At 44.1% G+C, this 17,079-nt stretch overlaps 1 protein-coding gene across 1 annotated transcript in view; it reads right to left on the minus strand.

Moving 5' to 3' along the window:
• The window catches only part of LOC117531564 (zinc finger protein 345-like), a 37,114-nt gene extending 35,262 nt beyond the window's left edge, over positions 1-1,852 (minus strand). Inside the window, exon 1 of the mRNA XM_034194685.1 lies at positions 1,751-1,852. Coding sequence (XP_034050576.1) covers positions 1,751-1,852 — 102 coding nt within the window. The remainder of the gene's footprint in view (positions 1-1,750) is intronic.
• Positions 1,853-17,079: the final 15,227 nt, after the last annotated feature.

A 17,079-nucleotide genomic window follows, 5' to 3' on the forward strand; every position in this document is an offset into this window, starting at 1 on the left:
CATTTTAATGGAAAATATGTGGAAATATTTCATCTTAGTCTCACGTGTTGTTCAAAATTGTAAAGGTTTGGGTGGGCTCCAGAAGCTTTTCAGATCCACAGTCTCAGCTCTTTGCTGCCCCCTTGTGTCCTGCTTTAATTTGTGAGAATGCAACATTTCTGTGGGCACTGAGCTCTGGGTCTCTGGAACTCTGTCCTTCTGTGAGACACTGTTACTGTGCTCGTCATGTCATTGTTGCTCACGTGTTCTAGTCTTTGTCTCACTCCCTCGAGCTGTTCACAGACACTGTTCCAGGTTCTGAAGGTTCCTTCCAGGACCTGTAGATCGTGAGCTGCTGATGCTGCTTCCTCAGACCTTTGAACTTTATTAACCTTTTGTCATTCAGATTATGAGCTAATGTGTTGGATTGGACATCACAACTATGCAGCTCAACAAGATGCTAAAAATGAGTGCATCAGGAATAATTAAGTTTTAAATACGTTCACATCAGAGAATGTAGTTAATATTTTACTGATTGTTTTATTTGCCTTCAACAATTAATCAGAAAGTCTTTTTTGTTCAGATTTTTTTTTTTTAATCGCTTTGTCTGCACAACCAGTGGATTATCTGTAGCGTCCATGGATAACGGTTCATCATAGGTTGGTCAGTTATATGCACCAAATAGAGAGTTAAGGTACTTTGACACTTGCACAAAGTTGACTGCAACCACAAAACTAAAGATAGTTCTGTTAACAAAGACTGTTTCTGAGATCAGACTTCCATCACAACCTCTCTTTCTCTTTTGCAAACCCACATTTCTGCACACTTCCACATTTACAGTATTCGGGTCGACATGTCACAACTGGTAGCAAAGCCGACTATTAATGCTACACATTACCAAGGAAATGGAGGAATAAATGATAAGGAAAATATTTGACCATTACAACAACATGTTATAAAGTATCAGTAACACAAACAAAGCTGAGTGAATAAACCAGTTCTGTAGAAGAGATTTGGAGGATTAAAAACAGCATCCAGCCCTTTACCTCTTTTATTTTCTTTTAAATGACACATTTCTTCTTTCTGGTCTGTGACCATTCCTTCATGTTTCAACATGTCCCTCAGCTGCTGACATGTTTGTAGAAAGACTTTAAAACACACAAAAGAAAGAGAGAGTCAATGACCACGTGGAAGACAGAGTAAAAACAAGCCGATTTAATCATCTGCTGCTGGTCTACTGCCCAGGCTGACCAATCACAAGTGAGAGACAACACTGAAATGTCACTGTGCTGGGACAGACGTCCTGAAGCAGGAGACACCAACCATGAGTCCAGAGATCACCTGAGGTGCACGTTTTCCTTACGTACCTGCTGCAACCACCTGATGATAGATTAGATAGATAGATATTAATGTCCATAAACTGAAAGAATTTACGATGGTTATTTTTCTTATCCAGTCTCCTGCTCTTCATGTCAACTTGTATCTCTGTTTATTTGTGCAGTTGGAACATCAGCAGTTTCCTTAGGATAAATGTTGGTGGTGTTGTCGTCCATTCGGCTGCTCTCATAGTGGTCGGGGTCGCCACTGCGGATACAGCCAGATCCGCATCGGTATTTGGCACAGGTTTTTCGCCGGATGCCCTTCCTGACGCAACTCCAGCTTTACATGGATAAACCCACACAGCTGCTGGTGTTCTGAAGAGATCTCCCACCCAAGTACTAACCAGATCCTGCACTGCTTAGCTTCTGAGATCTGACGGGATCAGACTTACACAGAGCAGACCAGCTGCGTCCTCAGGATAGTCTTTTAATTTGAGTGAAACCATGGTGCTGTGCTCAGAGTTCAGCAGTTTGGAGTCGCGAAGTTGATTCATGAGGCTCAGATTTCCATTTTGTGTGTATAACTGTTTGTTGTGATTTGGCGCTATATAAAAAAATTGATTGATTGATATAAAATAAGAAAACAATTGTAATCGTTAATATCGATTGATTAGCTTCATCAGTCCATCATCACGCTGAACTGTCCATTTATCATCAGTTTGTCTTATTTATTTTTGCTGATATTTGGTGTTCAGTCTATAAGAACTCCAACACAAATTAACAGCTATCATTTGGATGTGGTGGAGTTGGTCTGAAATAAAGTTTAGTGGACAAACCTGCTCTGGATCAGCGAACTTCAGACTTGAAAACAGCATCCAGCACGTTGACTAGTTTCTTCTCTTCTTTAAATCCACTCGTTTCTTCTTGGTGCTCTGCGATCTCTTTGTTTCAACCAACTCAAATATCTCGGCATTAGCAGCAGTTAGCCGATGTTTCAACAACCTTCTCAGCTCTTCCACCTTTTCGCGCTAACTTCGCCTTTTCTTCTTCTTCCGGTTTACTGTCGACCTTTGTGCTTCTGGAGCTCTTCCAAAAACATATTCGAGGATCACAGAGTGAAGTTTGATCTGTTCAGAGAAGAGTTTACAGCGTCTCCAGCAACTAGCTTTAGCCTCGGACGACAACAGGAAATTTCTTCTTCGTTGGATCGTTGTGACGTTTGGCAAACCAGTTTTTAGGTGCATTACCGCCACCTACTGGACTAGATTATGGACATGACGTCCACATGGTAAAAGGGAAGTGGCCTCTGTGTGTTTGTGTATCCGGAGCATCAACTGAAATCCAGAAAGAGCAGACTTTCGTTCTTTGGCAGATTTATGTTTTTTTTTCATGAGGATCCAAGTCACGAAAACAGCAATTTGACTGGAACAATATTTTTGAGAAATCAGTAATTTTTGAAAACAACTGTTTATGTCGCACTTCCACAATAAGAGCATGTATTTCAAAATAAAAACCTTTGAGATCACTGCAGACCTGACAGAGTTCATCGGTCTGTCCATCCTCTAACATCACCTTCGATGGTTCACACCCCGGACACAGCCTGTTCTCACTGCTGCCCTCAGGAAAGAGGTACCGGTCCATCAAGGCCCACACATCCAGACTCACCAACATGTTCTACCCAAGTGCAATATGAGTATTGAATGCACATTAGCCTACAGTCTGCACAATGGTGAATGCAATGAATAGCGCAGACTATTTATACACACCTACTGGCTCCCTTGTAAATACATGTATATATTCTTATTTGTCTCTTTATATTTTTTATATTTACTTTTACACCTTTGCACTATGGGAGTTGTCTTTTAATTTTGTTGTACCTTGTGTATAATGACAATAAAAGCATTCTATTCTATCCCAGACAGCAGATTCAAATCTGGACATTTTGGTTCTGAATGTGACCCCAAACCCAAAATTAACATGTTCACACTCTGGACAAAGCTGCAGGATTGTGTCTCAACAGTGTGTGTGTGTGTGTGGGGGGGGGGGGGGGGGTGTCATAATTTTGATCTCTTCGTAATTTTTCAATGTCAAGACTAAAGCAGAATAACTATAAGAGATTTTCCCCAAAAGTCTTCAGGTGTTCTCTGTATATAGTACAAATGACCACACTGAGAACCCGTGATTCCTCAAAGGTCAACATCCTAGTATTTGTCATAACTGAGTGACTTTGTTGTTTGGAGACAACAGCAGACAAAATTGTCACCATTAATTTAATTTATAGCCGATGTGACATTTTGCCTTGTGGTTCAGTAACACATGGAGCCGTCCCAGGGTGGCAGCTGGAGCCAGGTAGAGGTCAACCAAGGGTTACACAGGGGTCAACATTTAAAAACACTCCAATCAGATTGAAGCACATACCACATTATTTGACTGTTCAGAATAATTTGCATCAATTTTTAACAAATTTGGAGCAACTTTAACTTTTGGCCCCCGTGTGTACTGAAGCTGATCTTTGTCACCTTTTCTGCTGTTTTTAGCCCATAACTCCAGAACATTTGGTCATAAATAATCTAAACTATTCACTTATAGAATCTTTATGATCAGAGAATTTATTCTCCTTAAACAGGGCAGAAAGGCTCCTCGGCTCATGGACTGTTTCATCAACATAAACACCAGATTTGGTGCTTTGAGACAAACTTTTGGTTTCTTCAGTGTGAACACCTTTATTTTTGGTGAAATGCTGCCCTCGTGTGTCCGATAAAGGTATTTACAATTTTAAAAGCAGAAACTGAAACAAACTAAAACCTGTAAATTGCTGGAAATATTTTTGCTGGAAGTTGAGGTTCTTTTCAAAAAAAAAAAAAAAAAAAAAATCAGAACAATCTGTAAATTTTCTTGAATGCAGTCTTCTTGTTTTTCCCTATCAGAAAACATGAAATTTAGGAACATGCTCACTTTTCGGTGAATTTCATAGCTTCATGACCAAAAGTTGATATTTTTCCCCAAATTCAAATTTCAAAATTGTGCATTCACAAACAGAGCTTTGATGAATCAAACAAAAGCATCAAAATTAAAATGTATCAGAAATTGGAGGAAAATAAGCATTTTGGATTAATTTTATTATTTTTCATACAAAAGTCTGTTGCCAACAAAATTCTGTGAAGATAGTTCAGATTAGACAAAAGAAAAAAAACAAATCCATGAATAAGTGACTGGGGAAAAACATTACCATACGAGGTCTGTCCATAAAGTATAGGTCCTTTTTATTTTTTTCAAAAACTATATGGATTTCATTCATATGTTTTTACGTCAGACATGCTTGAACCCTCGTGCGCATGCGTGAGTTTTTCAACGCCTGTCGGTGACTCATTCGCCTGTGAGCACTCCTTGTGGGAGGAGTCGTCCAGCCCCTCGTCGGAATTCCTTTGTCTGAGAAGTTGCTGAGAGACTGGCGCTTTGTTTGATCAAAATTTTTTCTAAACCTGTGAGACACATTGAAGTGGACATGGTTCGAAAAATTAAGCTGGTTTTCAGTGAAAATTTTAACAGCTGATGAGAGATTTTGAGGTGACACTGTCGCTTTAAGGACTTCCCACAGTGCGAGACGTCGCACAGCGCTCTCAGGCGCCGTCGTCAGCCTGTTTCAAGCTTAAAACCTCCACATTTCAGGCTCTATTGATCCAGGACGTCGTGAGAGAACAGAGAAGTTTCAGAAGAAGTCGGTTTCAGCATTTTATCCGGATATTCCACTGTTAAAGGAGATTTTTTTAATGAAAGACGTGCGGACGGGTCACAGAAAAAACACCTCTGTTGGAAGCCTTAAGGACAAGTTGGAACATGTCCAGCTGTTAAACAATTTCTCATATACTCACTCCACTGAAAGCCATCAAAAGCCGCCTGGATTTTACAAATGGTTATCAACACGGAGGTGTTTTTCCTGTGCCGCCGCTCCGCGCCGTAAATTGTAAATTGCACCAAGTAAATAATTTGGCTTTTTGGACAGAACATGATTTTTGTTCACAATTGACACCAAGACACCCAAAAGAAAGTAAATATACTTGTATGTGTGCACACATTTATCCTTATGCTAAAGAAAACAAAACAGAATTCCAGTATATGTGGAGGTGCCACTTTAAATTTGACACAATGTACAATTATTGTCAATTTTTTTTACATCATTGGGACACATAAATCAAATCAATTTTTTTTATATAGCGCCAAATCACAACAAACAGTTGCCCCAAGGCGCTCTACATTGTAAGGCAAAGCCATACAATAATTACGGAAAAAACCCAACGGTCAAAACGACCCCCAATGAGCAAGCACTTGGCGACAGTGGGAAGGAAAAACTCCCTTTTAACAGGAAGAAACCTCCAGCAGAACCAGGCTCAGGGAGGGGCAGTCTTCTGCTGGGACTGGTTGGGGCTGAGGGGAGAGAATCAGGAAAAAGACATGCTGTGGAGGGGAGCAGAGATCAATCACTAATGATTAAATGCACAGTGGTGCATACAGAGTAAAAAGAGAAAGAAACACTCAGTGCATCATGGGAACCCCCCAGCAGTCTAAGTCTATAGCAGCATAACTAAGGGATGGTTCAGGGTCACCTGATCCAGCCCTAACTATAAGCTTTAGCAAAAAGAAAAGTTTTAAGCCTAATCTTAAAAGTAGAGAGGGTGTCTGTCTCCCTGATCCAAATTGGGAGCTGGTTCCAGAGAAGAGGAGCCTGAAAGCTGAAGGCTCTGCCTCCCATTCTACTCTTAAAAACCCAAGGAACTACAAGTAAGCCTGCAGTCTGAGATTGAAGTGCTCTATTGGGGTGATATGGTACAATGAGGTCCCTAAGATAAGATTGGACCTGATTATTCAAAACCTTATAAGTAAGAAGAAGAATTTTAAATTCTATTCTAGAATTAACAGGAAAACAATGAAGAGAGGCCAATATGGGTGAAATATGCTCTCTCCTTCTAGTCCCCGTCAGTACTCTAGCTGCAGCATTTTGAATTAACTGAAGGCTTTTCAGGGAACTTTTAGGACAACCTGATAATAATGAATTACAATAGTCCAGCCTAGAGGAAATAAATACATGAATTAGTTTTTCAGCATCACTCTGAGACAAGACCTTTCTAATTTTAGAGATATTGCATAAATGCAAAAAAGCAAACCTACATATTTGTTTAATATGCGCATTGAATGACATATCCTGATCAAAAATGACTCCAAGATTTCTCACAGTATTACTGGAGGTCAGGGTAATGCCATCCAGAGTAAGGATCTGGTTAGACACCATGTTTCTAAGATTTGTGGGGCCAAGTACAATAACTTCAGTTTTATCTGAGTTTAAAAGCAGGAAATTAGAGGTCATCCATGTCTTTATGTCTGTAAGACAATCCTGCAGTTTAGCTAATTGGTGTGTGTCCTCTGGCTTCATGGATAGATAAAGCTGGGTATCATCTGCGTAAAAATTTAAGCAATGCCGTCTAATAATACTGCCTAAGGGAAACATGTATAAAGTGAATAAAATTGGTCCTAGCACAGAACCTTGTGGAACTCCATAATTAACCTTAGTCTGTGAAGAAGATTCCCCATTTACATGAACAAATTGTAATCTATTAGATAAATATGATTCAAACCACCGCAGCACAGTGCCTTTAATACCTATGGCATGCTCTAATCTCTGTAATAAAATGTTATGGTCAACAGTATCAAAAGCAGCACTGAGGTCTAACAGAACAAGCACAGAGATGAGTCCACTGTCTGAGGCCATAAGAAGATCATTTGTAACCTTCACTAATGCTGTTTCTGTACTATGATGAATTCTAAACCCTGACTGAAACTCTTCAAATAGACCATTCCTCTGCAGATGATCAGTTAGCTGTTTTACAACTACCCTTTCAAGAATTTTTGAGAGAAAAGGAAGGTTGGAGATTGGCCTATAATTAGCTAAGATAGCTGGGTCAAGTGATGGCTTTTTAAGTAATGGTTTAATTACTGCCTAATCAAAAACCTGTGGTACATAGCCAACTAATAAAGATAGATTGATCATATTTAAGATCGAAGCATTAAATAATGGTAGGGCTTCCTTGAGCAGCCTGGTAGGAATGGGGTCCAATAGACATGTTGATGGTTTGGATGAAGTAACTAATGAAAATAACTCAGACAGAACAATCTGACAGAAAGAGTCTAACCAAATACCGGCATCACCGAAAGCAGCCAAAGATAACGATACGTCTTTGGGATGGTTATGAGTAATTTTTTCTCTAATAGTTAAAATTTTATTAGCAAAGAAAGTCATGAAGTCATTACTAGTTAAAGTTAAAGGAATACTCTGTTGGGAAGGTGTCGTAGCACGGACCCACAACAGGGGGCGCAAATGAACGGACAATGAATAAGCCAAAAAGTAACAATTTAATATTGTGATAATACACAACTAAATACACAGAAATTGAAAGTCAATTGACACCAGGTGACGTGTGGGCAGGCTCGAAGATAGAAGACCCCCGACGAGAGAGAAGCCCACACGGCTTCCACCACCAACAGTCTGAAGAACACCGGAGCCGCCAAGTCCCGAGTCCCCAGGTGGCCTCTGTCTTCGGCTGTCGACCCTGGTACTGCTGGCAGAAAGCAGAGACAAGATGAATGAGTGTGAGTCCGCACACTCAGTAATCCACAGTCTGTACACAGTTAGGAGGGAGCACCTCCACCTCCAATCACACACTCGTGCAGCTCCTGATTAACCACTTATCTGGTTTGGAGTGTGAGGCGAAGCCGTCGCTGTCACACCAAACGCCAATCCCACAGACAAGGAAAACACCAGGAAAACGGCTGCAACAGAAGTTCAGATTATTACTCAACGTGTTAGTCAGCAGAGAAATTACCTCTTCAGTAGTCGATTTCTCAGCGAGGAGGTGGAGTTGCAGTCTGGCCTTTATAGTGATGATGATGATGATGATGATGAACGAGTGACAGCTGGTGCAGAGGATGAATGACAGCTGTAACTTCTTCTGGGTCTGGCGCCCTCTCGTGCTTGGAGCCCGCACTCCAAGCAGGGCGCCCTCTGGTGGTGGTGGGCCAGCAGTACCTCCTCTTCAGCGGCCCACATAACAGGACCCCCGCCTCAACGGGCGCCTCCTGGCGTCCGACCAGGCTTGTCCGGATGTATCGTGTAGAAATCGGCCAGGAGGGCCGGGTCCAGGATGAAGCTCCTCTTCACCCAGGAGTGTTCTTCAGGTCCATACCCCTCCCAGTCCACCAGATATTGGAACCCCCGGCCCTTACGACGGACGTCCAGGAGCCTGCGGACTGTCCAGGCAGGCTCCCCGTCAATGAGCCGGGCAGGAGGCGGCGTAGGTTCCGGAGCACAGAGGGGCGAGGGGCGGTGAGGTTTCAGACGGGACACATGAAAAACAGGGTGAATCCGCAGTGACGCCGGGAGTTGGAGGTTCACTGCGGCCGGGTTGATGATCTTGAGGATACAAAACGGACCGATGAACCTGTCTTTCAGTTTTGGGGAGTCAACACAGAGAGGGATGTCCTTGGTCGAGAGCCACACCTCCTGCCCGGGCTGGTATGTGGGGGCCGGGGAACGCCGGCGGTCCGCATGGGTCTTGGTCCTCGTCCGGGCCTTTAACAGGGCAGAGCGGGTGGTCCGCCACACCCGGCGGCACCTCCTGAGGTGGGCCTGGACCGAGGGCACACTGACCTCTCCCTCCACCAGCGGGAACAATGGGGGCTGGTACCCCAAACATGCCTCAAAAGGGGAGAGGCCGGTAGCAGACGAGACTTGGCTGTTATGGGCATACTCGATCCAGGCCAGATGGTGACTCCAGGCCGCCGGGTGCGCGGAGGTGACGCAGCGAAGGGCCTGTTCCAACTCCTGGTTAGCCCGCTCTGCCTGGCCGTTTGTCTGGGGGTGGTACCCGGACGAGAGACTCACGGTGGCCCCCAGCTCCTTACAGAAACTCTTCCACACCTGCGAAGAGAACTGGGGACCACGATCTGATACTATGTCCGATGGTATCCCATGCAGCCGCATGACATGGTGGACCAGGAGGTCTGCCGTCTCCTGGGCCGTCGGGAGCTTCGGGAGGGCCACGAAGTGGGCTGCCTTGGAGAACCGGTCCACTATCTTGAGAATGATGGTGTTGCTTTGGGACGGCGGGAGGCCCGTGATGAAGTCCAGGCCGATGTGAGACCAGGGGCGGTGAGGCACCGGCAGGGGTTGGAGGAGTCCCGAGGTCCTCCGATGGTCTGCCTTGCCCCTGGCGCAGATGGTACAGGCCTGGACGTAGTCCCGAGCGTCGGTTTCCAGGGACGCCCACCAGAAGCGCTGCTGGACCACTGCCACGGTCCTACGCACTCCCGGATGACAGGAGAGCTTGGATCCGTGACAGAAGTCCAATACGGCAGCTCTGGCCTCTGGTGGGACGTACAGTCTGTTCTTGGGGCCGGTCCCCGGGTCCGGGCTCCTTGCCAGGGCCTCCCGGACGGTCTTCTCCACATCCCAGGTAAGGGAGGCCACGACAGTGGACTCGGGGATGATGGTCTCGGTGGGGTTTGACAGCCCCGCCTTGGCTTCCTCTTCGTGCACCCGGGACAACGCATCCAATTTCTGGTTCTTGGTCCCGGGGCGGTACGTGATCCGGAAGTCAAAGCGCCCGAAGAACAGAGACCAGCGGGCTTGCCTGGGGTTCAGCCGCTTGGCGGTCCGGATGTACTCCAGGTTCCGATGGTCTGTGAAAACTGTGAAAGGCAACGACGCCCCCTCCAGCAGGTGTCTCCACTCTTCAAGAGCCTCCTTCACCGCGAGGAGCTCCCGATTGCCGACGTCATAGTTCCGTTCAGCTGGGGTCAACCTGCAGGAAAAATAGGCACAAGGATGGAGAACCTTATCAGCCTCCACGCTCTGGGACAGCACAGCTCCTATCCCTGAGTCAGAGGCGTCCACTTCCACTATGTACTGGCGATCAGGATCAGGCTGCACCAGAACTGGTGCAGTCGAGAACCGGCGTTTCAATTCCTTGAACGCGGCTTCGCACCGATCCGACCAGGTGAAGGGGACCTTGGTGGAGGTCAGGGCAGTCAGGGGGCTAACTACCTGACTGTAGCCTTTAATGAACCTCCTGTAGAAATTTGCAAAGCCGACGAACTGCTGTAGTTTCCTGCGGCTTGTTGGTTGGGGCCAATCTCTCACCGCCGCAACCTTGGCCGGATCAGGGGCGACGGAGTTGGAGGAGATGATGAACCCCAAGAAGGACAAAGAAGTGCGGTGGAACTCGCACTTCTCGCCCCTCACAAACAGCCGGTTCTCCAACAACCGCTGTCGGACCTGACGTACATGCTGGACATGGGTCTCAGGGTCCGGGGAAAAGATGAGTATATCGTCCAGATATACGAAGACGAACCGATGCAGGAAGTCCCGCAAGACATCATTTACCAAAGCTTGGAACGTCGCGGGGGCGGTAGTGAGGCCGAACGGCATGACCAGGTACTCAAAGTGACCTAACGGGGTGTTAAATGCCGTCTTCCATTCGTCTCCCTTCCGGATCCGAACCAGGTGGTACGCGTTTCTACGATCCAATTTAGTGAAAATTTGGGCTCCATGCAGGGGCGTGAACACTGAATCCAACAGAGGTAACGGGTATCGGTTGCGAACCGTGATCTCGTTCAGCCCTCTGTAATCAATGCATGGACGGAGTCCGCCGTCCTTTTTGCCCACAAAAAAGAAACCAGCACCCATCGGGGAGGTGGAGTTCTGGATCAGCCCGGCAGCTAAAGAGTCCCAGATGTAGGTCTCCATTGATTCGCGTTCCGGACGTGAGAGGTTGTACAACCTACTGGATGGGTACTCAGCGCCCGGGACCAAATCGATGGCACAATTGTACGGTCGGTGCAGGGGAAGAGTGAGCGCCAGATCTTTGCTGAAAACGTCAGCAAGATCATGGTACTCCTTTGGCACCACCGATAGATTGGGGGGGACTTTAACCTCCTCATTAGCCGTCGTGCCGGGAGGAACCGAGGATCCTAAACACTCCCGGTGGCAGGTTTCGCTCCACTGCGTCACAACCCCGGACGGCCAATCTATCCGGGAATTGTGCTTCACCATCCATGGAAATCCCAAAATCACTCAACCAAGGTCACTGGCTGTGTCTGATGTGTGATTAATGGAAGCAGGGTGCCATCTAGTGCTCGCACCTGCAATGGTGCCGGCAGAGCCACCAGGGGGAGCCCTACTTCCTTTGCCCATCTGCTATCCAGCAGATTCCCTTCCGACCCGTGTCTACCAGTGCTGGGGCGTGAAGGGTTAAATCCCTACAAAGGATCGTTACTGGGATTCGTGCAGATTTGCGGGGTTTCCCCGCGTGCGTGTTATGGCCCACCCTTAGCCCAGTTTCTAAGGATGGGCGTTGTAGTTTGACCGTTTTGGGGCAGTCCTTCTGCATATCAATCAATTCAATTAATTTTTTTTTTTATATAGCGCCAAATCACAACAAACAGTTGCCCCAAGGCGCTTTATATTGTAAGGCAAGGCCATACAATAATTATGTAAAACCCCAACGGTCAAAACGACCCCCTGTGAGCAAGCACTTGGCTACAGTGGGAAGGAAAAACTCCCTTTTAACAGGAAGAAACCTCCAGCAGAACCAGGCTCAGGGAGAGGCAGTCTTCTGTTGGGACTGGTTGGGGCTGAGGGAGAGAACCAGGAAAAAGACATGCTGTGGAGGGGAGCAGAGATCGATCACTAATGATTAAATGCAGAGTGGTACATACAGAGCAAAAAGAGAAAGAAACAGTGCATCATGGGAACCCCCCAGCAGTCTACGTCTATAGCAGCATAACTAAGGGATGGTTCAGGGTCACCTGATCCAGCCCTAACTATAAGCTTTAGCAAAAAGGAAAGTTTTAAGCCTAATCGTAAAAGTAGAGAGGGTGTCTGTCTCCCTGATCTGAATTGGGAGCTGGTTCCACAGGAGAGGAGCCTGAAAGCTGAAGGCTCTGCCTCCCATTCTACTCTTACAAACCCTAGGAACTACAAGTAAGCCTGCAGTCTGAGAGCGAAGTGCTCTATTGGGGTGATATGGTACTACGAGGTCCCTAAGATAAGATGGGACCTGATTATTCAAAACCTTATAAGTAAGAAGAAGAATTTTAAATTCTATTCTAGAATTAACAGGAAGCCAATGAAGAGAGGCCAATATGGGTGAGATATGCTCTCTCCTTCTAGTCGCCGTTAGTACTCTAGCTGCAGCATTTTGAATTAACTGAAGGCTTTTTAGGGAACTTTTTGGACAACCTGATAATAATGAATTACAATAGTCCAGCCTAGAGGAAATAAATGCATGAATTCTAATCTATTATTAGACTCTATTGGCTTTGCTCAAAAAGTAAATGAGTCCACCCACCACTTTAATCATATCTTAGATCTTGTTCTGACTTATGGTATGGAAATAGAAGACTTAACAGTATTCCCTGAAAACTCCCTTCTGTCTGATCATTTCTTAATAACATTTACATTTACTCTGATGGACTACCCAGCAGTGGGGAATAAGTTTCATTACACTAGAAGTCTTTCAGAAAGCGCTGTAACTAGGTTTAAGGATATGATTCCTTCTTTATGTTTTCTAATGCCATATACCAACACAGTGCAGAGTAGCTACCTAAACTCTGTAAGTGAGATAGAGTATCTCGTCAATAGTTTTACATCCTCATTGAAGACAACTTTGGATGCTGTAGCTCCTCTAAAAAAGAGAGCTTTAAATCAGAAGTGCCTGACTCCGTGGTATAACTCACAAACTCGTAGCTTAAAGCAGATAACCCGTAAGTTGGAGAGGAAATGGCGTCTCACTAATTTAGAAGATCTTCACTTAGCCTGGAAAAAGAGTCTGTTGCTCTATAAAAAAGCCCTCCTAATTGAAGAAAATAAGAACAACCCCAGGTTTCTTTTCAGCACTGTAGCCAGGCTGACAAAGAGTCAGAGCTCTATTGAGCTGAGTATTCCATTAACTTTAACTAGTAATGACTTCATGACTTTCTTTGCTAACAAAATTTTAACTATTAGAGAAAAAATTACTCATAACCATCCCAAAGACGTATCGTTATCTTTGGCTGCTTTCAGTGATGCCGGTATTTGGTTAGACTCTTTCTCTCCGATTGTTCTGTCTGAGTTATTTTCATTAGTTACTTCATCCAAACCATCAACATGTTTATTAGACCCCATTCCTACCAGGCTGCTCAAGGAAGCCCTACCATTATTTAATGCTTCGATCTTAAATATGATCAATCTATATTTGTTAGTTGGCTATGTACCACAGGCTTTTAAGGTGGCAGTAATTAAACCATTACTTAAAAAGCCATCACTTGACCCAGCTATCTTAGCTAATTATAGGCCAATCTCCAACCTTCCTTTTCTCTCAAAAATTCTTGAAAGGGTAGTTGTAAAACAGCTAACTGATCATCTGCAGAGGAATGGTCTATTTGAAGAGTTTCAGTCAGGTTTTAGAATTCATCATAGTACAGAAACAGCATTAGTGAAGGTTACAAATGATCTTCTTATGGCCTCGGACAGTGGACTCATCTCTGTGCTTGTTCTGTTAGACCTCAGTGCTGCTTTTGATACTGTTGACCATAAAATTTTATTACAGAGATTAGAGCATGCCATAGGTATTAAAGGCACTGCGCTGCGGTGGTTTGAATCATATTTGTCTAATAGATTACAATTTGTTGATGTAAATGGGGAATCTTCTTCACAGACTAAAGTTAATTATGGAGTTCCACAAGGTTCTGTGCTAGGACCAATTTTATTCACTTTATACATGCTTCCCTTAGGCAGTATTATTAGACGGTATTGCTTAAATTTTCATTGTTACGCAGATGATACCCAGCTTTATCTATCCATGAAGCCAGAGGACACACACCAATTAGCTAAACTGCAGGATTGTCTTACAGACATAAAGACATGGATGACCTCTAATTTCCTGCTTTTAAACTCAGATAAAACTGAAGTTATTGTACTTGGCCCCACAAATCTTAGAAACATGGTGTCTAACCAGATCCTTACTCTGGATGGCATTACCCTGACCTCTAGTAATACTGTGAGAAATCTTGGAGTCATTTTTCATCAGGATATGTCATTCAAAGCACATATTAAACAAATATGTAGGACTGCTTTTTTGCATTTACGCAATATCTCTAAAATCAGAAAGGTCTTGTCTCAGAGTGATGCTGAAAAACTAATTCATGCATTTATTTCCTCTAGGCTGGACTATTGTAATTCATTATTATCAGGTTGTCCTAAAAGTTCCCTAAAAAGCCTTCAGTTAATTCAAAATGCTGCAGCTAGAGTACTAACGGGGACTAGAAGGAGAGAGCATATCTCACCCATATTGGCCTCTCTTCATTGGCTTCCTGTTAATTCTAGAATAGAATTTAAAATTCTTCTTCTTACTTATAAGGTTTTGAATAATCAGGTCCCATCTTATCTTAGGGACCTCATAGTACCATATCACCCCAATAGAGCGCTTCGCTCTCAGACTGCAGGCTTACTTGTAGTTCCTAGGGTTTGTAAGAGTAGAATGGGAGGCAGAGCCTTCAGCTTTCAGGCTCCTCTCCTGTGGAACCAGCTCCCAATTCAGATCAGGGAGACAGACACCCTCTCTACTTTTAAGATTAGGCTTAAAACTTTCCTTTTTGCTAAAGCTTATAGTTAGGGCTGGATCAGGTGACCCTGAACCATCCCTTAGTTATGCTGCTATAGACGTAGACTGCTGGGGGGTTCCCATGATGCACTGTTTCTTTCTCTTTTTGCTCTGTATGCACCACTCTGCATTTAATCATTAGTGATCGATCTCTGCTCCCCTCCACAGCATGTCTTTTTCCTGGTTCTTTCCCTCAGCCCCAACCAGTCTCAGCAGAAGACTGCCCCTCCCTGAGCCTGGTTCTGCTGGAGGTTTCTTCCTGTTAAAAGGGAGTTTTTCCTTCCCACTGTAGCCAAGTGCTTGCTCATAGGGGGTCGTTTTGACCGTTGGGGTTTTTCATAATTATTGTATGGCCTTGCCTTACAATATAGAGCGCCTTGGGGCAACTGTTTGTTGTGATTTGGTGCTATATAAAAAAAAAGTTGATTGATTGATTGATTGATTTTTTATTCAATCATCACCTGTACTGACCAATGTGTTTCATATAATCAAGGCTGCATTTACACATAGGCAGGACGTGTTACGAATGTATTATCTGCTTCATTCTTGGCACATTCCTGACATTCTTAAAGTGATCAGCAGCCAAGAATGTATACTTCATGGCATTCATGACTTGTTATGTGTAAATGCAGCATTAGTCTGCGCTGATTTAATTTGCCATGGTATGCTAGTAAATCATGTTCTTGTTGGTGTGTTTTTTTTTGGGGGGGGGGGGGGGGTACAGAGTGCTTATCATTGATAATGAATGTTGCTCAAGTTTCTGTTGTGCATTAAAAAACAATCATGCTCTAGCAGGTTTCAATGTTCTTATATTCATACCATTCTATTTCAATTTCAGGTTCACTGTGATTGCATGGAGTGCACTGCATATCTTGGCCGCGAGAAATTATCAAGGAATTGTACAAACTGCGGCAATGAATTCAGTGCAGACATCTCACATGCAGAAGGTAGTTTTTTTTCCTCAGGGTGCCTGTCAGAACACAGCTGCGAAGAATGATCAAAGTACTAGAAGTGGCAGCTGCCCTTGAAAATCAAAATATTGATGAACTCTTGAGAGAAACTAACACAAATGACATTGTTCATGGTATACCGTTATAAAGACTGCAGGATATAGCACCTCGAAGTGAAATAACCAGATGCCCCAGGTCTCTCAAAACGCAGAAGTATTGAAAGGTATCTGAACGGCGAGCTCTCCTGTTCTATTCTTTCGTGGTATTTCAGGAAATTTTACCTGCTGTGTATAAACACTGGTTCTTATTTGTATTTGGTATTTATGACCTCATGAGGGAGAATGTTTTTGAAAGAAAGGTTCGTGAGAGCAACACTTGCCTCAGGATGTTTGTTCTAATGACTGAGCAGTTGTATAGAATAAGACATTGCACTTTCAGTGTCCACTCATTGATTCATTTTGCCCAGTCACTTATCAACACTGGCCCTTTATGGGCAACTTCCACCTTTGTTTTTGAGGGATACAACAGGACTTTGATTAGGTGTTTCCACAGTACCCAGGAAGTTGGTTTGCAGATTTGTGAGACATTCTCTCTCATGAAGGTTATGACAGAGTTAGCAGTTAATTGCATGGAGGAGAACATTGATGTGTCTGTCCTGTACACCTCATTGGCCAGCAGACACACTAAATCAAAATGCACAAACGTGTTTTCAAATAATTTGTGTGCTCTTGGCAAAGGAGAGCAAGTTATTCTGCCTCCATCAAAGTTACTGGCTGCAAGCAGACTGACAGGGAACCAAGTGCACACTTCCGCCATTGTACACAAGAGTTATTTTTCATCACCTGCTGTATGCCAACAGTGACTATTTTTGATCTGCTCAGCATTGCAACTGCTATGTTGCATTTACTCATGGTGTGTATGAATATGGAAGAATTGAAACTTTTCTCTGTTAAGTTGGGACCCGACTGCATGAGTGATGATGTTTTTTGTTTGTGTGATAAAGCAAATATCATACTAGTAAAGCCATTCAGCTTTACACGAAGACCATCATTTGCTGATGCAAGGCTAGGCTGTTCATCAGACTTTCTTGTAAATATTGACCAACATGCAGATAACCCCAAATATTTGTATTTATCCAGG

This window comes from Thalassophryne amazonica, chromosome 18 (assembly GCF_902500255.1).
Source record: "Thalassophryne amazonica chromosome 18, fThaAma1.1, whole genome shotgun sequence".
NCBI lineage: Eukaryota > Metazoa > Chordata > Actinopteri > Batrachoidiformes > Batrachoididae > Thalassophryne > Thalassophryne amazonica.